Genomic DNA, 24,618 nt, shown 5'->3' on the forward strand with positions numbered 1-24,618 from the left:
TGCGGAAGACTTGCAGATCACCACTGAAGAGCAAGGATTCTCTATGTATTTCTATGTGTCTTCTTCTTTTCTTCCTCCTTTCTTCTGGTCTTATGAAGACCTCTTTATATAGGGTTGAGCTAGGGTTTTAGGGGTATTTTTGTCCAAGCAATTTTGGTCCTTGGGCTTGAAGAACATGAGTTGGGCTTGTCTTGTCAACTTAATGGACTGACCCAAATGTGATTTGGACTTTATTTAAGTCATATATTTTGACTTAAATATTAATCCAACTTTATTAACCAGTAATTTGACTTGGTCAATATATCATGAATTTATGGATTAATCCAAAATTTAATATGGATTTATCAATAAAATTTCACTGTCTACAAACATAAAATAAAATGACCAGAAATTACACGGGTATATGACAATTATTACTAGTAAATCTAGTATAGACGAATAAAAGATAATACTTTTTTATTTATTTTTTGATATTGCTAAAATTAGTAATAGGAACAAATTATTTGAATTAAACATTTTATTATGCTCAAATCTTTTAATTTTTTAGGGAGGTACTATTTATTTCTTAAATGGAAATAACTTTACCACTCTGTTTGGATCATTGTTACTCATTGTTTCATAATGTACTGTATTGTATTGTATTGTACTGTATGATAGATACAATGTTTGATTAGACTGTATTGTTTGCTGTTGTTTAATAATATTTTTATTGTTTGGTTTGATTGTATTGTACTGTATTGTAATTTAAAAATTTACTAAAATGTCCTTAATTATTTTAAATACTAAATTTATCAGTAATTACTAATGAAATAACAAAACTATCCGTCAATCATGCATATTCTTTCATGTCATATGAAAATAACATAAAATCATATCATAAATTATAATTATATTATCAAACATTATTATCACGTTTGTATCTAGATTGATTTAATTAAAAGTTGATAAAATTAAAAAATTTATATTCAATTCTAAAAATTATCACGTACCGCATTAATTAAGAAATTTTGAAAAATGATGAAAATGTGAGAAGATATTGCTTTGTACAAATTAACTAATTAATCTATTTATTCGTTCACCAATTGTAACTATAAATTTTAGTTCGTTCACAAATTGTTAAATCGATTATCCATATCAACTTACAACAATGTAGATGTATAACTATGTATATCACTTGATTCATAACTTAGATTATACTGATAATAATATCGATAATATATGCTATAAATCTTCATAACAAAACAAATAATTCAAATAATTTGTAGCTTAAAATGCATAGTAAAATAATTGTCAAAACTAAAATAGTCATATGTTTATAAAATAAAAAATACTTGAAATTCAATAAATTAATCTAAACTTAATCACGTGCTAGCATCATGGTCAATAAAAGAGACTTGCGTTCTTTCTGTGGACATTCCATCAATGTGCGACACATATTTGCATCTTGACAAATAAATATATAAGCCTTTGAGTTTATATGAGATTCCAATTTAAGATAATCATGCATGTTCTCTGCAAAAAACAAAACAAGATAATAATTAAATTTATATTTATTATGCAAACAATAAAAACTATCAACTTAAACCATTGTGGTGTAGCCTAAAAAGTAGTTGAAAAGATTGGTTGTGACAGATAATGAGTTTGGGAAAAGCACGACACAATAATAATCAACGTAAAAAAAGATTATGAACAAAAATTAAGTACCTGTAACTTTTGTATTTGTGTAATGTAAAAATCTGCAAAAATAAACATATAAAACAATATGTTGAAAGAGACAAAAGTATAGAAAAAAGGGAAGAACGTATGCTTAAAAAAAGAAAAAGAAAGAGGAAGAACGATGATCAAACCTAGTAGGAACAAAACATCATTGTAGTTGTTGGGTAGGAGATTTGACTGGGATTAAATAATATAGGGTAAGGGGTAAAATACTATTATGAAATATTAAGTAAGGATATGATTAGAAAAAGAAATCAAGTAACAATGTAAACACACCAAATCGGTTGTTTCATAAAATGGGGTTTTTCATTGTTACGTAACAACGAAATTTAACAATACAATACATTTTAAGTAACAATCAAAACAAACATCGTATGTATGGTAACAATACAATACAATACAATGGGTAACAACGATCCAAACATAGTGTTAGGGGTTCTTTGGAGTTAATTCTAGGATAATTTTTGAGTGGTTTTTTATCCATTGTTTGGTTGCAAATGCTATGATAACTTATCTAAGGATAACTTATTCAAGGATTATCAATTAATCTTGAGATAAGTTATCCCTCACTGACCACTGGGGTGGAATAGTAATTTCAGGATAACTTATCCTGGAATAGAGTACGTAAAATAACAAAGATATTCCCTTAAACTCTATTTTATGCACCACTTTTATATTCATGTATATTAACATAATTGTTAGCAACATTTATAATAACATTCACAACCTTAATTATTCGTGGTTTTTATGATAATGTATTTTTCTATTAAAGAAAATACATTTTATAAATAAAATTTTTATTTATGAATATATTATAAGTTAAATTTATTTGCCTAAATCTCATGTTTATTTATATTTTGATTTCTCTTAAAATATCCACCCAACTACTAAATTACATATTTTTAATTAAATAGTTCATTACTCACTTAAATATTATATTTATATATCAATTAAAATGTTGATGATTTTAATAATAAAATTTCTTTTACTTTAATTAATAAACTTAAAATGAAAGCTTTATTTTTAAGCTAAATAAGATGAAAATTTTATTTTAAAGCTAAATAAGATGGATTTTTTTAAAGCTAAATAAGATGGAAATTTTATTTTTAAGTTAAAAAAGATGAAAGTTTAATTTAAGAAATGCATGACGCAATCATGAAACTACACACACAAAAGTATTTAAGTTAAATAAGATGAAAGTTTAATTTTAAGCAAAAAAAAAATATAAAATAAACTAAATAAGGTGAAATAATTTTGGAAGCAAAGAATTTTTTCTTAAAAATTATGTAATGAATATAAGTTTAAGTATGACAAACTAAACTAGCAACAAAAACTAATCTTAACCTACCTAATCTCAGCCTAACTATTCTGGTACGTATAATTTAGCCATCATAACTGAGAGTATAACATAACCCATCCCTCAAAGTTTTCAAAGCAAAATCGCCGTTCAGTTGTTTCTCCCTAACAGAAGAGTGAGAGTATGGCGGACGAAGCGGAAGACGCTATATTGGCATATCTCAAAGACAACGATGAGATTTCAAATTCTGCGAAATTTGCTCAAGATTTTGGTTTTGGCCATGACGAGATCGTCAATGTCATACGCAGACTCCATGGATTTCGATTTGTGGATGCTCAGGTACTTTGTTCGTCTTTCTACTAGTTGAACTTTCATTTCTATTCCGTCCGATTTGCCTCTTTTGGTTAGGTGCAGCTAGGGATGCTTGTTTGACTCATGATAAACTTCAAATTTGAGGTTTTTCTCTATGCCGTAGATGTGTTATCTTGAGAAGTGAATTTTAGGCTAAAATCATCCGTCAAGTATAGCCTAAACTTAGAGTACATCCTCTTATAGTATAATTGTGAACAAAAAAACATCCTTCAACTATCCCAAAACTTTCATAAACATACTGTTAAAAAATAAACAGAAATAAATGACTTCCCCCAAATCCCCATATATTGTACGATATTTTTATTGATATTTCTATTGTTGTTTTTCTTATGTTTTGCCAAAAGTTTGTTGTTTACTAGCGGTTTACCAATTTTTCTATTGTACTGCTGTTTGTTTTTGCTGTTTCATTCTAGTTTGGTGCTGTTTTGCTGATTTTCTCGTGGTTTATATACTGGTTTATCAATTTTTCTGTTGTTTTTTCTATTGTGTTGTTGTTTTTTGCTAGTTTGGTACTATTTTGCTGATTTTTTTTTTGCTGTTTTTGTACTGATTTACCAGTTTTAAATCGTTTTATCAGTTTTTTTCCATTTTTTTAGCTGCCTTGATGTTTTCTTGTGTGTGCGCTTTTTGTGCAAGTTTTGGTCCTATTTTTCAGATGAAATATTAGTTTTTTTTGCTGGTTTTAAGTGTTAAAATGCTCAAGGTGGAAAAAAGAAGAAAAAATAAATGTTTTTAGGCAACTCAGAGTACTTTCATTGCGCTTCGCTAACGTACAAGATACATTTAATACGAAAAATTCATAGTGAGACTAATACAACATAAAACAACTACTTTTACTACAATTTCAAATTCTCATCTTCTCTCTTTTCAAAGTGAGACCAATCCTCCCTCTTGTAGGCTTACTTCTTTTTCAGACGCAATGTAGTTCTATGGACGTTGTTTATCATTTCTCAACTAGGCACATTAGGCTAGTCTCGCTTCCTCTTTGCTCGCATAAGAGAATGAATTTGTATGACAGGCATTCGAAGAGTTGGTAATATGCCCTCCCTGGAAGTGGGTTGTGCCATTTACTTGGTGTAGAAAAGTATGGAGTCATTTCTATGTAACTAGGATTAATAGTGAAATTGTAAATGTCAACAATGTCGCACATGAGAAGTGTTAATTCTATTGATTTCATCCCGTTCCTTTGGTACCTCTGCATAATACGATACCTAGAAACAGAAATTCTGAATTTTCTTTATCATTGCATTGAAGTCTCTATGGATGACACTTTTAATTATAAGCACCTTATCGACTGTTGAGAAATCATGTTTCTAGCGGCACCTCGCACAACTAAGCAAAAATCTCTCTTTAGGCCAACATGCTTGGTGTATTTCTTATTAACACGAGCCTTATTGTCTCATATAAATGCATCTTCATTGCTAATTTCTTCTCCAAATTGCGTCTCAAGAGGTCTCAAGAATTTCCAACCACTGCGCATCTTTTAAATTATCGAGTGCTATTAGCTTCTTCCGAAAACATGAGTGTAATGATCAGTTATATGAGCAGTTAATTCCAACACTCGGTTAGGGACACATTGCTGAAGGATAGACTGAAAGTGGGACAATTGGAGCAGATTATTTTTCTGCACAAAAGCATGAAAGAAAGTCCGAACTATGATGTGTGCTATTGTTTATGAAGATGAAGAAATCAATCTATAGCATATGGAGATTTGGGGGGAGTCATGTGCTTAGCACATGTATTTATTTCTGTTAGTTGTTTAACAGTAGTTATCACAAAGGATGTTTAGGCATGTTTTGGGATAGTTGAAGGATGTTTTTTGTTCACAATTATAAAACTATAAGGATGTACTCTAAGATTGGGTTATACTTGAGGGATGATTTTAGCCTAAAACTCTTGCAACACTTGATTGCAATGGGGGAATGAATGAATAGATAAGACGCTTGCGGATTTTCCCGCAGAGTCAGAGAACTTGATTGATGATGTTTTGGTAGATCACACCCCATTACGTATTATGTGGACTGCATGGCTGGAGAGAAACAAAATATGTTCTCTGAGGGAAAGATAGATCATATTTCTTTTGTAAAGCATAGGCTTTACATAATTTATTCTTTTAGGATAGGTTTTATAAGGTAGAAATATGATTTGTGTTCAAGGTTTTATGGAAGACATGAGGATGTAGTGGAGAAACTGTAATTTTCAGCTAGCTTTTACTCTACGCAGTACCATACTGGTACTGATTTCGATAAAAAATTATTTCTGTATTTTTATATAAAAACATCTGTACAAATTATTGGGAACTAGCTTGAACAAATGTGAAACAATATTTGAATTTGTTGAATTGTGCAGGACATTAGGAGAGAGAGATGGGTGCTTACTGAAGAGGGGAAAACTTATGCTGCTGTAGGTTCTCCAGAATTTCAGCTTTTCTCAACAGTACCACCGGAGGGAATTGCGCGGGAAGAGTTGCAGGTAGCAGCGTTTTTGGTTTTTAGTGTTTTTACTAAGTTTTTTTTTTCATGCGCTATTTCAGATTGCTTTTACATCAAACATTACAAAATTCTTTAATTTGTGAGCTCTCTTTTGACTAATCGCCTATCTGGATGCAGAAAAAATTGGATCCTGCAGTTTATAAAATTGGTTGCCAGCAAGCTATAAAGAACAAGTGGGTGGAGATGGCAAAGACACATGTCTCAAGGAAGGTACAGTAGGCAGTTGCCTAAGAGTATAATTTTGTTCCTTTTATTTTATCGGCAGTGTACTTTTGTTCATTCTCCTCTGTATGTCTAATATATCATTCTTTGTTATGACCACAGTTTTTTAATTGATGAAAAACTGCACCTTCTCCCAATCCTTGCCTAAAACAAAATTTTATAACCTCTGGTACCAAAAGATTATTCCCTGTTTTCATTTCAAAAAAAAGATTATTCCCTTGTTAAGCTTGCTTCTTTGTTGCTTGATCGTCTCTCATTTGGAGTTGCTTATCTCTGCCTCTCAATCACCAAACTCGTCCCGCGTAATTCATTTTGATAGGTAGTAGTAGTATTCCTGTCTTTGCAACTTTAATTTTGTTTTCAACCTCACTCTACTTAAGTTTTTAACACTATCACAATCGACTTTCTTCTCCTATCCCTTCTAGTTGAGCTTGTAAGTGCAAAAATATATCTATACAATCATCATGAAGATTAGGACCCAAGTGTCTCCAATACTTTTGAGAGCAAAAGATGTGGAAATCTATGAGTAGCGACCCTTTCGCTGAAAGGTCTTTTTCGTGACCCTCATGCCTCACAAATCACAATGACTATGAAGGTCTGAAAAGGCCTTTATTACTTGCTTAGTACCAGTTCTTTAGCAATAATAATGTGTCATTTCTAGCCTATATTCAACATTATTAAACAGTAATTGTCCCTCGACTTCCCTTGTGGTGTTTCCAGGATTTTTCTGTTGCTCCTTCTATGTTTTGTTGTTGCTTATTGTTTGCCATCTTCTTCAGTTTATAGCACGGGGCCTTCTTTTGTTTTACTGTTTCCTTTCCTTATCCATATATGTTGAATGAGGTTTTTGAGAACTATAATGTAGAGGCAGCAAGGGAAGGTGACATCAACATGTGCTTATTTTAATACTTCTTACAGGGCTATCTTTTAGTCTATTTGTTGACTTCATGTAGGTCCAACATGCTGATGACATAGTTAAAAATTTGCTGTTGCGGATACAAAATGATGAGGTATATAGTTTGTAGCCAGTGGTTATCTTATTCCCCAACCCTTCACTTTTTGCTCACCTTTCATCTTTACTAATAGCTCTCCTTCCACACAGGAAATTAGTTATGGTTTTGTAGCTAGTTGACTATTATATTAATCAATTTGACTGTAACAAAGCATTTCTTTGCAGGCTGTCAATCAGGAGGATATTGATGCTCTAAAGCGAAGAAAACTAATAATTCAGCAGTAATTATCTATCCTTTAATATCCTTTCTCCAGCACTTGACGTTTACAAGATGTAATCTTACAATTATCCTAATACGTGTTCAAATGCTGGTTCTTAAATATGTTTCTCACTGCTGCTCTTTCTAGGGTTTGGAAAGGAAATTCCGTAAGAAAAGGTCCCGAATATGCCCCAAAAAGGAAAAGACCAGCGACTGATCTCACTCGGGAAAATTTACAGAGGTAACTTTCTGACTCATTTGGAAAGAAAAAACTGTTAGTTCCTCATAAAAAGATAGCGAAGTCGTTCAGTTATGCGCACAGCTCGGGTTAAATTATTGGAAAAACTAGTATTTTGGAACGTGACAGTCAGCTTTATGATAATGCCTGAATAGGGAATTTGTATCAATTGCCAAGGCAGTTTGAGCATATTTTTCAGTCCTCGGTTTTGAACTATAAATTGAAGAGTTGGTAAATGCTCTATAATTTAATCAAACGCCAAAAATTGATGGAGTTTGACATTGTTTTTGAGAAGTCCCTACGTGTGGATCTCCAGGAAAGTGTACTTTTTTAGCTTTTTCTTCAGATTCGAACTCTAGCACTTATGCTTCAGAGTTTTGACTGTCCCGGAGTTTCACATGTAGGATTTTCAAACTCCAAGAGAATGTGCTCGAGCTTTTTTAGTTTTTAGAGTATTTTACTTCCACATTTCTACCAGTTTTCAGATGTGGTCTATTTTTCAATTACTAGTCAAAAAAGTGGTCAGCACTTGCTATTTTTATGTTAAAAAAAAAAAAAACAAATTCATGGGTCGGGTAAATGGGAGAAGTTGCAATATGCAGTTTTCAGATGGTTTCGGAGTATTCAATATTTATTTCATACAAATTCACGTGTTTGAATAATTAATCTGTAGGGATCCACTAATTCCATGATGGACGAAGCATTTAGTTTATTTTCTAATCAACATATGTTGCTTGTTCTTTTGAAGGGGTGACTGGAAGGAATTGGAATTTAAAGAGTACAACTTCAGTGCTAAAGGTCAGCCAGTTGAAGGAGGCCATCTTCATCCATTGCTCAAGGCATGTTTTGGTTCCCTTTTTCATTATTGATTGTTGTTGTGGCCTTAAATTGATTTTTTTTTCTGTTAGCTAACTGAGGCCAAATTGCCTTCCCTCACGTGTTGATTAAATCTTACCATCTTGTTGCAGGTTAGGCGGCAGGTACAAACGATTTTTCTTAATATGGGGTATGACTAAATGACCTTTTCTCATGTCTATATATGGAGGCTGTATAAATGCATGTGTGTAGATGAATGTGTCTATATATAGTTAGTTATTTATTTGGAAATTCTCTGTAGTGGACTGTAAGCGCAAAATTTCATTTGAATTGTGCAGGTTTGAGGAGATGCCAACAAATAATTATGTCGAAAGCAGGTAAGTTTTTATTTATTTTGTTAGTCTTTTCCCCAGTCATAAATACAAGTGAGCCCTTCATAATTGATGGAACATCTTCCCAAAGTAAAAAGTTGTTAGGCTATATGAAATAACTGAACTAGGAAAATGGTGCATCTCCTTGTCTTTTTACTTTTATCTGAATAATTGGAGGGGACATTTTCTTTGCATGGCTTTTAGTTAAGAGGTTGATATGTAAATATCTTGAATCAAATCCTACTTTATCCTCCATTGGAGATACATGTTTTGGCTGTTGTCATTTTACTTGCTAAAGTTCCTACTTCCTAGTAACAGTTTCAAAGTACCTCTTCTGTAAACCAATTTACTAAATATTATTTTTTCATGTTGAACATTCATGAGCTTCTGATGGTAAACAATCAAATTTATTGAAGATGGATGGTAAAATATAACTATTCAATATTCATGAGCTTTCAGCTCAAACAGATGGCAAACCATACATTTCACAATGCAATCCATTTAGAAGTCCTCTCTGGTGTATAGCTAATGGTGATTTGTGCACTGTCATGTTCTCTTTGTAACAATTGTTAGGATTAGTATTTGTTTTAATTCTTGTCAAAGAAGTATATTTCAATGTGGCTGGTTATAATTTGCAGTTTTTGGAACTTCGATGCACTTTTCCAGCCCCAACAGCACCCTGCCCGTGATTCACATGATACTTTCTTTTTGAAAGGTTAGTTTGACTTTATATTTTATCTGCCTCATCTGAGTTTCTTCTAATGAATTGTTTGTTTGAATTATAGTGCCTTCCTCTACAAAGATGCTGCCAGAAGATTATGTTGAGCGGGTAAAAGAAATTCATGAATCTGGTGGTTACCAATCTAGGGGGTATGGTATTCAATGTCACTCACACCTGTCAAAGTTTTGATATTTCTATACTCAGTATTTAACAGTTCTTCTTGCTTAGATATGGGTATGATTGGAAAAGAGAGGAAGCGAACAAGAATCTTTTGCGGACACACACTACTGCTGTTTCGTCAAGAATGTTGTATGCATTAGCTCAGGTCTAAATGGTTCACCATATCCAGAATCATAGTTTCATATATTGATTTTACTTCGTGCATTTTAAATCTGTGCTATACATTATTGCAGAAGCCATTCGCCCCCAAGAAATACTATTCTATTGATCGTGTTTTCAGAAATGAAGCAGTTGATCGGACACATCTTGCTGAATTTCATCAGATAGAAGGTTGCTATTTAGTTATACAAATTTCGTGTCATTCATGTTTTCCTGTTCCTTGATATATATTTTTCTTCTGTTGTTCTTCTATTTTACCAAACCTTTAGCTCAGAGAGACACTGGTCCTTGAAGTGCCAGCAAAACTGATTTATCATCCCAAGTCCCAACTACTGGTTGAATTCCTCATAGTAGAATTATAATGAGCTGTGCTTTAGATACTTTATGAACATTGGCTTGGTTTCGGTATTAGGTTGGAAAAGTAGGGAACACTGAGAGTATTTCTGTTGCTTACTATGACAGCACATTATCAAAGAGCCAATACCCCTCTTGACATATGACAATTAGGGTGCAGTTTGGTTCACATACTAATTATACAAGGATCGTTACATGAATAATAATGCAAAAATTGTTATATGGTGAATAATAATTACGTGGATTGTTTTGTAGAGATTGTCTACTTTAAGGGGTCTTTAGATATGCTTATTCCATTTTTTCATGCATAAATTTTCGCATGAGTGGTGTTAGCAAAGTATAGTTCGATACAGACTAAACACTGTATTAGTTATCCACTAGTTCTATACTGAAAACCAAATGTTGTGTTTGTTATACAAAGCTTTTATTAGCAATTCAGAGTTTTATGCCGTAAACCAAATGTTACACACTTTCCTTTAACTCAAAAGACTTCTCTATACTATTTATTCTGTACTGTAGGTGATTACAACGCCAATATGTGGCTTTAGATTCTATTCGTTTCATAGCTCTTAGGTGATAGGTACTACTTGTGTTAAACTCTGTGTTAGGTAGTAGTGTAGGTAAATCTTATTCTTTCTTTGCATTTTAATTCTGTTAACAGTTTCATGAACATATTGTCATGGTTTCTTATTCCAGGTTTAATATGTGATCGTGGACTTACTCTTGGTGACCTAATTGGTGTTCTTCATGACTTCTTTTCTCGTCTAGGTGACCAACTAACACTGTGCTTGTATTCTTGCTTATGTTCTATTTTTAGTACATCAATGTCTGCTCAAGTCTTGGTCTCATAGAAAAGATAAAGCTTGCATTGATATCACGTCCAACTCATTTACACGAGCTCTTAATTTTGAGAGGGCTAATTAGTGGTTTACTTTTCTTTTTCTAATTACAGGAATGTCCAAGCTTCGGTTCAAACCTGCTTATAATCCTTATACTGAGCCCAGCATGGAAATTTTCAGGTTGTAGTAGTATCTTTGACGTGAATGCACAATTGTTCAACTCGGCATTAATTTCATATCCTTTTCGTTTTGTCAGCTACCATGAAGGCTTTAAGAAATGGGTGGAAGTTGGAAATTCTGGTATGTTTAGGCCTGAAATGCTTCTTCCTATGGGTCTGCCAGAAGATGTTCGGGTTATTGCCTGGGGCCTTTCCCTTGAGAGGTATACGATCTGTTAGCAGCAAGATGTTCTTATTTATAAATCAAAATTAACTTCATGTACCTATGTTGCTGGGCGGTATTGATATAACTGGGAGTTGTTCGCATGTTTGACCTTATTAGTTAATAAACCTGTAAGGAGAACTGATAACCATAGTAAAGCCACACTAGTGTGCATTATTTTCTTCTCTCAAAGTTTAATGTGTACCTGTGAAGCATCTATCTTGTGCAAACATGGGATAATTAAACGCTCAAGGTTTGAACCCTGGATCATTTGCATGCTTTTTTAGTAGCAAGTTGGAGAGATTTGTGGGCATAACAGAAGTAGGTCCCAAGAGTAGTAAAAGGTATCAGTTTGTTTTTGGTGTCACTCAAAATTGTTAACTGCTGAAAAGTTGAAATCCTCAACGACTTGGGTTCTCTCTCATGCAATGCTTGCAATAGTTGCTGAACTGATTATTGCAATTCTTGCTAGTTGACAGAGATTGTAAGTCTTCTGGCTTAGTGTAGCTGTAGTTATTTGCAGGACTTTGAAATGTGACCAAGATCAAGATAGAAAAGAAGATTAGGGTGCCTGACACATGATAAACTTCAAAAGAAGGGAAGAATTATTGCCTCAAGATGTTATCTTTGTAAAGAGGCTATAGAAACCAACAATCACCTGTTCCTCCACTGCAGAGTAACAACACAAGTATGGGCTCTATTCACCAATTTAGCTAGCCTAAATGGGATTATGCCAGAACATACAGCAAACCTACTAAGTTGTTGGGTCAGAAGGGGGTAGTAAGAGCCAGAGGAGGTGGTGGAGAACAGTACATGCTTGTATCTGGTGGATCATTTGGAAGGAGAGAAATCAGAGATTTTTTGTAGGGAAAGAATGCATTATAGAGAAGATTAAGTGGAAAGTAATTACCACTTTAGGTTTTTGGTGTAAAGAAATGAACATAGAAGCAGAAATTCAACTAGTGTATTTCATAGGAGCTTTGTAAGTAGTCCTGTTTTATTTTTTTGTTGTTGTTTTATGTAACTAACACTTTTGGAGGTGGCCAGCATAGCCCTTAATGCCGAGGAATACAAAGTTAACAGTTTCAAAAAAAAAGAAGAGAGGATTAAGGGGGTGGGGAGGGAGAGAGAGAAGGGACTATGGGTTGGTAGTTAATGTGACCTGAGTAGCTGATTGTGGTTGAATTATCACAAGGGAGGGGAGCAGAGGGTAGATATGATCTCTTTATTGGTTTAGATTGCACTGTGGGTTAATCTGTTGACAAGAATGTATCATGAATCTGTAATTCGAAATACCTGGGGTGTGGTGTAAAATCTATATTGGGCATTTCATGTAATGAAATTATATTCACATGTTTCGTTGAAGCTTATTTTGCTTGTCTTCGTGCACCAGGCCCACCATGATTCTCTACGGAATTGACAACATCAGAGATCTTTTTGGTCCCAAGGTATAATTGGCACTTCATTAATTAACTGTGGTACAGTTTCTCAGCGATGTCAATGTTTGACCTTGTTCTTTTTTCTTTTTGCAGGTGGATCTAGGTCTCATCAAAAGAAATCCAATATGCCGGCTTGGACTTTAGTAATACAGCATTCTTGACTTGTGGTTCCATTCTACCGCATGTGTTGGACACTCTTTATGGTTGAGATAAGATTTTTCGGCTGGGCAATGACGTTGAGATCATTTCTTTACAATGGGAGGATTCTTGCTGGTATTGATCGTAGATGTTTTTTGTTGATACAAATGTGAGGATTAAATATCAGATGGGTGGGCGCTGTATTCAAGTTTTTTTTTATGTTATAACTAGATTTGTGCTCATATAGTCCCTTCAATACTTGTTTTGGGTATCTAAGGACAGGTTGATAGGAGGAGTTGCTCCCTTCTTGAATCAATGACTATACTCTAGTCTCTAATGAGTCAAATATATATTTCCCAAAGACTTCTATTTTAAATGCATTCAAGTTCTCTTAGAATTCTCTGCATCATAATGAATTGGGATAATAAACCCATTTGTTCCTGTCTAGACAATGTCGACTTCTTGAAATTTATAATATGAAGATATAATTTGCAACTATAACTTTTCATATATTTTTTATTAAGAGACATTGGAATCTTCATTATTGTCTCATTACTTCTAAGTTACTTCATTATTTTAAATTAATTTGATTACTTTCAAGGTAAAACACTAATTGTTAAATAACCTTTGAAAAATAAAACAAAGTTTGGTAACTTTCTAGGACTTATATCTGAGTGACGTTCGTTCATGTCTAGAGAACTTGTTACTAGGAGGAAATGGATTAAAACCATTCACTCACAGAATAGAAGAAAATAAACTGGTAAAGATCTCATACGTAATTTTTTAATCCTCTTATGTTTTAAATAAAGATCTCTTACAAGACAAACTAATTCAGACTTGTAACGCTTATGAAAGAGGAAAAGTTAGTTTGCTTTGACGCAATAATTTAAGTTAATGGCCCACTTGTATCACCTGCTACCAGATTAGGATATATTTAAGATGCTTGAGTATGTACACACTCGCCCAAACTGGTTTGCTTCCAAGTGAACACGAACGGATGGAGTATTCATGGGTTATGGACATTGGGCACAAGTTCTGGAGTGATACATCATCCTACTAAAAGGAGCTGAAATAATATATAATTGTCACGCTAAATACTCTTCAGGAAGTTCAAAAAGCAACCAAAAACAATAAACACAACACAGGAATAAAAGTTCACACCATCAACCCAAATTCAGCTTCAGCTGTAAGTTTACCAGTACAACAATACATCAGTAATATATACCGCCCACAGCTAACACTCATTCACCTTGAGCGGGTTTACGCATCCAGTCATGCTTGAAGTATCAGTATCTTGATCGTCTCCTACTGCAATATCAGTCAGCTCATGTAAGTCAATCTAGCACATCAAAACCAAAAGGCAAAACACACGATCGGAACTCACCGAGGTGAACGAGACCGGGAAATGGAACGGGAAAGAGAGCGTGAACTAGAGTGAGAATGCGAAGGCGAATGTGAGCAAGAGCGAGTGCGCGACTGTGAGCCAGACCTTGAACGTGAGCGATATCTACGAGAACTCCTTTCTCTGCTGGGACTCCGGCTACGTCGATGCCTTCATCCATTTTACAGAAGAGAAATATGATTAGAAAGTCAACCAACTTTTTCTTTACAAAAACCGAGGAGAAGAATATACACTTGTTCAATTTGAGTGCAGAACTATTCACGATATAACCTGAGAAAGAAAAAGATTAGTACATAACAGATAATGGTTAGTAGGGGAGCATAAGATGAACTCTTGCCTAACAGAGGCAAGGTAACAGCGGAACTTCAATTTTTTCTTCTAAAGACGTTTTCTGTTAGTTGGCAATGTTAGAAGCTTCTTAGGTGCCAGAAACTGAGTTATAGGAGACTAGCAAATATCCTCAAGTGTTAATATGGCTGCTTCAGAAGAGGAACCAAACGCTGCTGAAGGATTCAAGAAGTCTTCTGACTAGGGTGCCAAATGGGAAGGTTAAACGGGTTGAGTAATTGAACTGATCTTACCTGAAACGTCCATATTTTTGCTTGGGCCAAAGTGGGCTAGTTCAGTATAGAGTAGCAACGGGTCATAACTCAACTCGTCCAACTTGAATCATAAACAGAAAACTACATCCATGCCCATGTATCAACAGAAACTGCAGAACAATGCAGCAAACACTCTACAACTATCTAACCACATACTTTGATCTGCATTCCCCCAAGAATGCAAGCATAAGCAATAATGTTCTCTCGCACTTCCTTGACATTTCCTCTATCCCACTATACATAACATTAAGTTATTAGGATCGATAAAAAATTTCTTGATTAGAAAAGAATCTCAACTGATACACCCAACTGCACCGGTACAAGTTTTTCAAACATTTGTAGTACTACTACTAATTATAGAATGTCATTTTCCAGAACATTAATGTAATTTTTAAAACCATTAATTTTGTTCTAAAAGAATATGGAAATTAGTGGCCTATTCACACTACATCTAGGAGTCCACCAACAAATGAAACAAGGGAGTTATTTTTCTCCGTCTGAACTAAAGGAATTCCATAACTTAAGCAGTATTTTTCTCCGTCTGCACTATAGGAATTCCTCAATTTAAGCAGCCTCAAATAAAATCAACTCTCTACTTGTCATTTTTTTCGAGTTTGTTATGAGCTCAAATGTGACTTCTCCATCAGACAACAACAAATGCATTTTAAAAGAAAAACAAACAAATGCCTACTCCCTTTTCAGTCCATTACTTCGACTACAACCCCACCACCCAAAAGAAAAGGAAAAAAGAAAAAAAAAAAATAGACTCACATAACTGGACCAATTTTTAAATGGCATCACTCCTCGTCCAATTCTAAGCCAGCTCTATTAAAGGCTACATGTTCCCAACAGACGGAAAACACATCCTCAATATCACAAAATCCATGGAGAACAAACTTGAGGCACAGTTTGTTCTGGATTGGTCTTCTGTTAAGTAGGTTAGGGCTCTCAAATCTCTGATATTGAGGGATCAAGAGCAGCTTTGATTTCAGAACTCTTTGAAAAAAGTTTCACCAAAAGCAAAACTGATGAGAGATGGAGATGCAGATGAAGACTAAAGGCTGAAAGGAGCTGTGCATGCATGCTTGCTGCAAGGAACAGAAGTGAACCAACAACTGAAGATAGCTTTGGTTTGATGGTAGTTTAATCTTGTTTTAAGTTAACCCTTAGTACCGAATTATTTGAAAAGTCAATATGAGCTCAACCCATTTTATTTCATCTACTCTTTATTAATCCCACACCAAACCACCGAAACTACAATAGATTAGCGGGAAAGAAAATTACAAAAGTTCCCTACGTGAATAGGCGAACAAACTTTCTAGACAGGAACAACGGCCTCTAGTTCACTAGCATGCATCTTGTAGACAGGCATCAGTCAATTTCTAATCAAGAAATTCAGAAATCCCTTTCATTAGAAACAAGGAGAAAAGGTAAGGAAATTAGATCATCAACTCCGGCGGACAATGTTTACTTCTGACAAATTCAACTCTCCTACACATCAAAAACAGTATAACAAAAAGGCTGAGTATTAGTACCTTCGAGGGGAACGGCTGTAACTTCTACTACGGCTTCGGCGACGATACCGGCTTACTAGGCTTGTCTCTGCCAGCTTTTCAAGCCTCTGTTTCTCTTGTTCTCTTTTCTTGGCAGTTTCAATAGCTGTATCTTTCTTGACTGCAAAAGACATCAGTTAGGTAAAATGAACAACCCAATGTATGCAAACATGCATGCAACAATATGACCCACATAATCATACAAAAAGAAGAGACATGATATCTTTTCATCAAAAAAAAATGAATAGACGTGAAGTCCTCATTCTTGTTATATTGCTGCATGCAGCACATTATAGAAGACAAACAGTTCACTCCTGAGATGCACATGAAGTAATTTTTACTTTGTTTGTTCAATTGTTTGCTCATAATCCGCTTAAGTCTCTCCTGAGGTGTTTCCTTCTTTTCACCCTGCTGTTTAGAGAGGCTTGAACTACTAGTTGTCTTGTTTAACTTTGATAGTGCTGAGGACGCACTGCCAAGACCAAAAAAAAAGGAGGACAAATTAGTAACTGGCTTGTTTTTTAAGGAGACTCGTACACAAGCACAAACAAATATGTGGGGGAGGGAAAGAACAAACAGTCAAATAAACAGAAAGTGGAAGGGTGTTAGAAGATGCACCTTGTTGGTGTTTTCAACATTTGGCCACTCTTATCCTTATCAATAGATACCCCAGATGCAGGATCTACATGGAGGGCCTCAAGAATACGACCAGTTGATGGCCTGCAGAAAAGTGAGATTTTAAACAAGAAATGTTTCATGTTATCATGCAAACTGAACAGCATCAAGTAAGGTCAATTCAGTGAAAATGAGCTTCGGAATGGAGACTTGCTCCCTCTTCCCCTTGACAGTTATTCGAACAGGTGTAAATGGTGATATATTCTAAACCACATTAAGTTCCTCAGCTAACAAATGGATGAAAAGCTGCAGCAGAGAAAAGACTGTCCAATCTAGCTTTGCAAGAATTAAAGGTCAAGTGCTCCGACCGGCTTAATGGATCAGTTCGAGGTGGAGGAGATGGTGGTGGAGAATATCCTTCAACTTTAGGCTTGTTCTCATCAACTGCGCCACCAAATTCAGTAATATACTCTATCTTCGGCGTTCTCTCTTTGCCTTGGTAAATATCATCAGATTTTCCTCCACGTTCGTAGCGCCTTGAATGGGGAGGGGAGTATGAGAGAGACCTTGACCTGGATCTGCAGATGGAAAAATGATTAAACCAACATTGGGCAAACCACTGGCCATTTAAAAGTGCATAAATAAAATACAAAAGATAAGAAACCTTCTGGAACGTGAATAAGCTTCATATGTCGGACTTCGTCGAGATTCACTGCATAAGAGATAGAGAAAACAGAGTGAGCGAACAAGTCAAACAACTGGGATTTTAACCTGACTTTAAGTATACCAAGTATGATAGATGCAAAAGAACTAGAGTACCGATAGGGATCATGATGGAGAACTCTACTCCCGGTAATACGGGCAGCTTCTCTTTCCCTCTCCCTTTCTAGTTGAGAAGCCTTTCTTCTCTCTTTGCGACTCAGCTTCCTCTGCAAAGGCATGATTAGTCTGATAGCATACCTAAAATTTAGCAACAATTAAGTCTGCATTTAGCCAACTTACTATTGCAGGATCTCCCTTGATAACTTCTCTTTGCCTCCTTTCTTCCTCCTTGGCCTTTTTGTCCATGTAGACAAGCCATCCATACCTTTTCACACCATAATCTTTGGCAATTGACTCCATCACTTCATCGTTGCTATCATCACTGTTAAAATCTTCTTCTTCCTCATCATCATCGTCATCTTCATCTTCTTCTTCACCATCTGAAAAGTGAGCTTCATCTTTCCCCTCTCCATCATATGAGAAACCCACTTGTGAATACGACCCCTTGCACACTGGAGGCTGAGAAAGCTGAGGTCTGCAATACCGAGAATTTTAGAAAGCAACAACTGCCTAGCAAACTAGACTATATAATGTAAAAACCCGGTTGAGAAGTGTTATATCATAGACCACCAAGAAAACCCACAAACAAATAACAAGTTCTAATTAATCGCAACACACTCGGAGCTGAAGCCATTCAAGACACTAAATATTACCAGTACAACTATGTACTATCTAATCATCTCTATAGTGAACATTTAATTAAGCATCAAAAATGATAATACCCATCCAGAGAAGTATATTTTTGCCTTCACATTACAAAAGCTGATAGAAAGTGAAAAAAATAAAATAATAATAGTTGTGAAAGATAGTAAAAACCATACATTATAATAAAGGAAATGTTACACATGAAAATGATGAATATTAGACATCTAGGTTGTAGAATACAAGAATGTTCTATTTACTTTTTATATAGAGTGATTTTCTTTACTAGGAATATTAATAACAAACAAAGCAGAAGTCAGTTCTTCAATTTTTTAATAAGCTAAACAAATTTATTAAAGATGGGGAAACCCCATATACTACAAAAAAGTAGAGAACCTACATCAAGATATAGTTTTCTACAAAAGAAACTCAAACTTCTACACAAATAGGAATCTCATAGGTGCACCAAAATAAGACACAAGAGGCTAATCTTCAATGGTACAAAATCATTGTCAACCCCTTCAAACACTCTGCTATTTCTCTCTTTCCATGTTACCACAGGGGTGCCCTAATGGAGCAACACTCCATCGACCCACCCCCTCAAGTATTCTTTTCCTCTTTCTAAAGGCCAAACTGTGCAACTCTTCCTTCAAAGAGTTCTTTAATACCTTTGAGTTATGAGTGATTATCAACTCGCTCTAGAAAAGAAACTCAAACTTCTATACAAATAGGAATAATAAGCTAAATAATTTTATTAAAGATGGGGAAACCCCATATACTACAAAAAAGTAGAGAACCTACATCAAGATATAGTTTTCTACAAAAGAAACTCAAACTTCTACACAAATAGGAATCTCATAGGTGCACCAAAATAAGACACAAGAGGCTAATCTTCAATGGTACAAAATCATTGTCAACCCCTTCAAACACTCTGCTATTTCTCTCTTTCCATGTTACCACAGGGGTGCCCTAATGGAGCAACACTCCATCGACCCACCCCCTCAAGTATTCTTTTCCTCTTTCTAAAGGCCAAACTGTGCAACTCTTCCTTCAAAGAGTTCTTTAATACCTTTGAGTTATGAGTGATTATCAACTCGAACAAAAAAAGGAGTGATTATGAACTAATTAAATATTAAGCACTAGTTGCTACATTGTAGACACAACTTAAAAGCAAACAAAATTCACAACGCTACAAAAAATCAGTAATGCAATGATCAACAAGTTTGAATCAAATAATTGGACCTAAATAGACTTCACTTTGAGCCAAGGTCATGAAGAATATTTTACACTTAAGAAAACTCTCACATTTTCTTCTTCCTTCTCTTATTTTATTGATCTTTGGCTCTTTGCAGAGTAGGGAGAGTGAACAAATGGCAAAAGACCTAAAGTGGAAAATAAGGACGGAAAATAGAAACCTGTCAGAGCCAAGAAGTGCAGTGGTCTTAGCCTCCATCTCCTGATTAACATGTTGCATACCCTCTTCATCTTTAACTGTCAATATATAGTGTTAACTTGGCAGAGAATGGTGTCCCCAAAAAATACACAGAATTATTTTGTAAAAGCCTAATAAGAAAGAAATATCCTATAATGAATAGCAAAATGTAAGGATAGTCAAAAAAACAAAAAAGTACCGACATCCTCTACGCCGATGCTTAATTAAATCCCGATAACGCTGAAAATTAACAAACTCTTCTAGTTCTTCCTCTTCCTCTGTTCTTTCTGGGACCCGACGATGTCGGGAACTAGCATCACGAATAAAATCAAGAAGAGCACGACCATCAAATCTGTAGGACAATAGTCAAAACGTCAATTATATGAAAAGCAAAATCTCCTATGACAATCAGTGTTCTATCATTGTAAGAGTTGTGAAGTGACCTGTCGATCAAAATGTCTTGTTTCCCATTCCAAGGTATCCTGATACATATATAAGAAATAAGCACTTAAAAAAATATGAAACCATTGTCAGAATGTAAATTTTATCCAAGTCAGAAAGAGAATGATAAGCATCACCACATAAATCTTAACTAGTTTCAAATGTTCTGATGACTTTGGATCAGTAAACACCGAACCTTAGGAAATCATGATACTAAAATTCCTCAGCACAATAACAATACTTTTAGGATGATTGATTTCATCAGTGAGAAAGGGGAGACATAGAAGTATAATATCAAACAATGTGAGCTTGAAAACAAGATGGTGGTATTATGACTTGCCTACTAATATCCTTATTTATTAGACTACTGCTTTTACCGTAGGCCTGGACATTTCAACTCTTGAAAGCAATGAAACTAAGATGGTGATTCCAATAAAATCATTACATGAGCCAGTGAAATGCGGAAAAAAATGTATTCAGAAATTTACCAAACAAATTCTTTAAAAAAACATGAAGTTAAGAACCTAAATTGTAAACAACAAACAAGTATAAAGAAGTAAAAATGTCAGTTCACTGCAAACATGCATCCTTGTGTAGTTAATGTCGTCTGTTTTCTATACAATAATTGAATAATCAATATCTACCATGTTTCATTGTATTGTACTGGTTGGTTCTTGCATTCCAATTGTATGAAACTTTCCATATTGAAGCATCTCAAAATATTCCACTAACAATAAAATTCAGTGTCAACAGAGTGAAGCCCTAGAATTACAAAAACATGAAAAGAAGATCATACATGCCCTGCTGATCCTCGGTGGCTTGATAAAGAGCGTCGTCGCGGTAGATACGACAGCGAGAGCCGATGGCTTGAATGGATTGCTGAGGATCGCCACGGCGTTTAGCGAGATAGATGGCCCGTCTTTGAGCTCTCTTACGAGCAGCGTCCATCATATCGTGGACTTTCTTCTCCGACCTCCGAGCTTCGTGCCACATCTTTCTCTTTCTTCTTCGGTCCCAATTTGCAGGTGAAGAATCAGAATTCGAAACCCTAACTTTCTTGCCCTGCGATTAATAACGCTCTCAATTTTAGGAAACTTATAATATGTGTGGGTGATTATCGCCTGCTCCTTTCCGTTCTTATTTTGTTTGTCGCGGTGAAATTACGCAAAAGGCCACCCAAAAGTTAACTGCGACAGAATAGCTTATTTGTCCTTCTATTAATTTTGATTTTTTATAATATATGACTCAATGCATCTAATGTTTTGATTAATTAAAATATATTTTTAATTGTACCGAATGACAAACTTATAATCTAAAATAAATGGAGTAGCTACTGTTTGATTTAATTGCGCCTCGTAATAAACGTTTGTCAGTCGCCTCTCTCCCTCCAAATTATTGCTCGCCACTTTCCCTTTCTCGCTCGCTTCCTCTGTGCTCGTCTCTCTCGCTTTATACAACAGAATTGTATAAATTGCGTTTCTGTTTGTATAAAGCAAGAAAAAATTATATATACACATGTAAATACATATATATTTGTCTTATACACTTATAATTATACAATAAAAATATTCTCCTGCCCAGTTCTCTTTTGCCTTTCTCTCTTTCTCGTTTTATACAAACACAAATTATACAGTATAATGTAAAATTTATGTTTGTATAATGTATAATTTATGTTTATATAAAAGCGTAAAGAAAATTGTATATACACATGCAAATACATATATATTCGTCTTATACACTTATAATTATACAATACAAATATTTCTCTGCCCAGTTTTCTTTTGCCCTTTCTCTCTTTCTCGCTTTATACAAATATAGTGTATAATTTATGTTTGTATAAAGCGAAAGAGAGAGCGATTTTTGATATACAAATTTTTTGTCAACGATTTATACAAACAAGAGGCTTACAACAATTTATACAAATGGTCTGCCAGCGAAATTATACAAATCTGAAGAGGAGCCAACGAATTATACAATTACTTCTTTTTGTATATATGTATAGCGAAATAGACATAGCTTTCAATTGTATATGTATAGCGAAATTATACATATATATATTTGCTATGGAGCGCAATTATGCAAACTTTGCTATAGCATACAAATATAATTTTTTTGTTTGTTATATGTGAAAGTTGCACTCTCTATATATATACAAAAATAAAAAGGCTAAAAAGACAATTGTTAGTAACAATTAACAAGTTTGTATTATTTCCAACTGTATAGGAAAAAATGTAACGTATGATTATAGATAATAATAAAATTATTATAAAGTACATATCTTTTCCTTTAACATTATAGAGTAACAATAAAAGTTGTTATGTTGTTAATTGTGATATATAAAAGTTGTACCCATCCTAATTCTTTCAATATTTGATAGTAGTTGTTGAACTATCATGAACTCCACAATGTCCACCCACCCGAGTAATAGTTTATTTTTATAATTGAATAATCTTAAAAACATGCACTAAAGTTATATCTTAATTATCGCACACAATTTCTTGTATTAAATATTACATGAATCTTTTTAATAAAAAATACTAATGTAAAAAAAAAAATTGTCGCACCTAATAATGAACAAATTTACCCCTTATGCGTCATTAACTGGTGTTTTGAGTATTGATATTATATTATAACAATATATCAAGTAATTATACAAAAAGAATTTAGAAAGAATAAAACATATACAAACCTTATTTCTATGGTCTTATCTTATGTAAGATTAATAGACTATTTTTGAGCATCGATATTATATTATTTGTGTTAATTAATTATTATTGAATGTATATACTTAATCCATTCTAAATTAATATCTTTTTGTTACATAGTACTTTTTTATTTATACTAACTGAATTGTTTAGACTTTTTTTCATAATGCAAAGTAAATGAATTGTTTGAAATTCAAGAGAATAAGTGGTTTTTTTTTTCATTTCATATCTTCTCTTTCTTTTAATGAGACTGTTAATTACTTTACATTTTCTATAAAAATAAAATTTTCAAATAATCAAATAATAGTATTGAAAAGTACCTTTCATTTATGCTTTTAAATATTTTTCTTAATGCTATTCTAATAATTGTCCCATTTGAAAATTAAGAGATAAATTACTTTTTTCTATCTATTTTATTTTTGCTATTAAATATTATTTAATATCTAATTTTCTAAAGTATTAGATTTAATATATCCAAAGGGAAATATAGTAATATTATTCGTATTATTTATCATTTCTTAAGATTTGTGCTAAATCAATACTGAACATATATTATTGGACAGAGGAAGTAGTAAAATTAATACTTTCCAAGTTTACAAGAGACTCAGGGATCGTTTGGTAGGCCGCATTAGAAGAAATAGTTCATGGATTCTGTAATGTATTATTTAGTACTATGTTTGGTATGAATTTTGGCCTATGTATAACTCATCAATGGATTAGTTATACCTCTTACATGGTCTTATAGGATGTATTACTAATAGCTTGCATCTGGAGGTATTAGTAATACATTGATATAATACCATGGGATAAGTCTATGTAAAGACAAAAATATCCCTCAAATCATTTTGTTTATTTTATCCCTCAAACCATATTGATATAATACCATGGGATAAGTCTATGTAAAGACAAAAATATCCCTCAAATCATTTTGTTTATTTTCTTGATTTTATGATTTATATTTGTACTAGTAAATTTATTTAAATAAATTAGTTTACAAATTATTTAGAGATAGTTGTTTGTTACTAAATACATCCAATACAAATTTAAAATGTTAGTTGTTTATTTGTGTATGACGTTTGTGACCTTAATTAAATGTATTATATATATATATATATATATATTAAAAAATTACATACATATTAAAACTACAACTTTCAATTTTTATGTGTAAATGTAGATTGTTTATTCAATTTTACCATTGTTGACCGTCTTTTTTATTTTACAAGTAGATAGTTTATCTTTTTTAAATTTAAAAATGACATTTTGTGAGTGATCAATTTATTAAGATGACAATTATTTATCCTCAAATAATTCAAGTGGAAAAAATAGCAAACATGACAACAAAATTGTTCTTCTCGTAGTTAGTTTGAAGGCCATAAAAAAATAATATTGTTCGACAATGATCTACCTTGACCCAATTACATAATAATTCAAGAGTATAATTAGAAAGAAGTTTTT

The 24,618-nt window shown here is 33.6% G+C and overlaps 2 protein-coding genes across 2 annotated transcripts; one reads left to right on the forward strand and one right to left on the reverse strand.

The window, feature by feature from the left end:
• Positions 1-3,110: 3,110 nt before the first annotated feature.
• On the forward strand, positions 3,111-13,343 carry LOC102592959 (phenylalanine--tRNA ligase alpha subunit, cytoplasmic-like). The gene is made up of 18 exons (XM_006339836.2): positions 3,111-3,352; positions 5,735-5,857; positions 5,995-6,087; positions 7,053-7,109; positions 7,277-7,332; positions 7,459-7,551; positions 8,297-8,387; positions 8,517-8,554; positions 8,703-8,741; positions 9,374-9,450; positions 9,521-9,605; positions 9,685-9,781; positions 9,870-9,966; positions 10,846-10,917; positions 11,102-11,168; positions 11,245-11,370; positions 12,763-12,817; positions 12,902-13,343. Exons 1-18 carry the CDS (start codon positions 3,197-3,199, stop codon positions 12,950-12,952), a joined length of 1,473 nt encoding a protein of 490 aa, XP_006339898.1. The 5' UTR covers positions 3,111-3,196; the 3' UTR covers positions 12,953-13,343.
• A 636-nt stretch (positions 13,344-13,979) lies between these two features.
• LOC102593294 (CLK4-associating serine/arginine rich protein) lies at positions 13,980-21,574 on the reverse strand. The gene is made up of 13 exons (XM_006339837.2): positions 21,252-21,574; positions 20,458-20,496; positions 20,218-20,366; positions 19,998-20,073; positions 18,121-18,415; positions 17,938-18,047; positions 17,783-17,830; positions 17,487-17,696; positions 17,122-17,223; positions 16,845-16,975; positions 16,486-16,624; positions 14,331-14,498; positions 13,980-14,254 (listed from the first exon to the last, which is right to left on the reverse strand). The coding sequence occupies exons 1-13, from the start codon at positions 21,446-21,448 to the stop codon at positions 14,233-14,235; spliced, it is 1,686 nt and encodes a 561-aa protein (XP_006339899.1). The 5' UTR covers positions 21,449-21,574; the 3' UTR covers positions 13,980-14,232.
• Between the last annotated feature and the right edge of the window lie 3,044 nt (positions 21,575-24,618).

This window comes from Solanum tuberosum, unplaced genomic scaffold (genome assembly GCF_000226075.1).
Source record: "Solanum tuberosum cultivar DM 1-3 516 R44 unplaced genomic scaffold, SolTub_3.0 scf00012, whole genome shotgun sequence".
In the NCBI taxonomy this organism is placed as follows: domain Eukaryota; kingdom Viridiplantae; phylum Streptophyta; class Magnoliopsida; order Solanales; family Solanaceae; genus Solanum; species Solanum tuberosum.

What these genes read in the sequence shown, in the direction of transcription:
- LOC102592959 (XM_006339836.2), top strand. Translation starts at nt 3,197, where the DNA reads ATGGCGGACGAAGCGGAAGACGCTATATTGGCATATCTCAAAGACAAC. An exon ending in TTGCGCGGGAAGAGTTGCAG is followed by an intron (nt 5,858 to 5,994) that starts GTAGCAGCGTTT and finishes ATCTGGATGCAG; the next exon opens with AAAAAATTGGATCCTGCAGT. An exon ending in TGGGGCCTTTCCCTTGAGAG is followed by an intron (nt 11,371 to 12,762) that starts GTATACGATCTG and finishes TTCGTGCACCAG; the next exon opens with GCCCACCATGATTCTCTACG.
- LOC102593294 (XM_006339837.2), bottom strand. Translation starts at nt 21,448, where the DNA reads ATGTGGCACGAAGCTCGGAGGTCGGAGAAGAAAGTCCACGATATGATG. An exon ending in CTCCATCATGATCCCTATCG is followed by an intron (nt 17,831 to 17,937) that starts GTACTCTAGTTC and finishes TCTCTTATGCAG; the next exon opens with TGAATCTCGACGAAGTCCGA. An exon ending in CAAACAATTGAACAAACAAA is followed by an intron (nt 16,625 to 16,844) that starts GTAAAAATTACT and finishes TGTCTTTTGCAG; the next exon opens with TCAAGAAAGATACAGCTATT.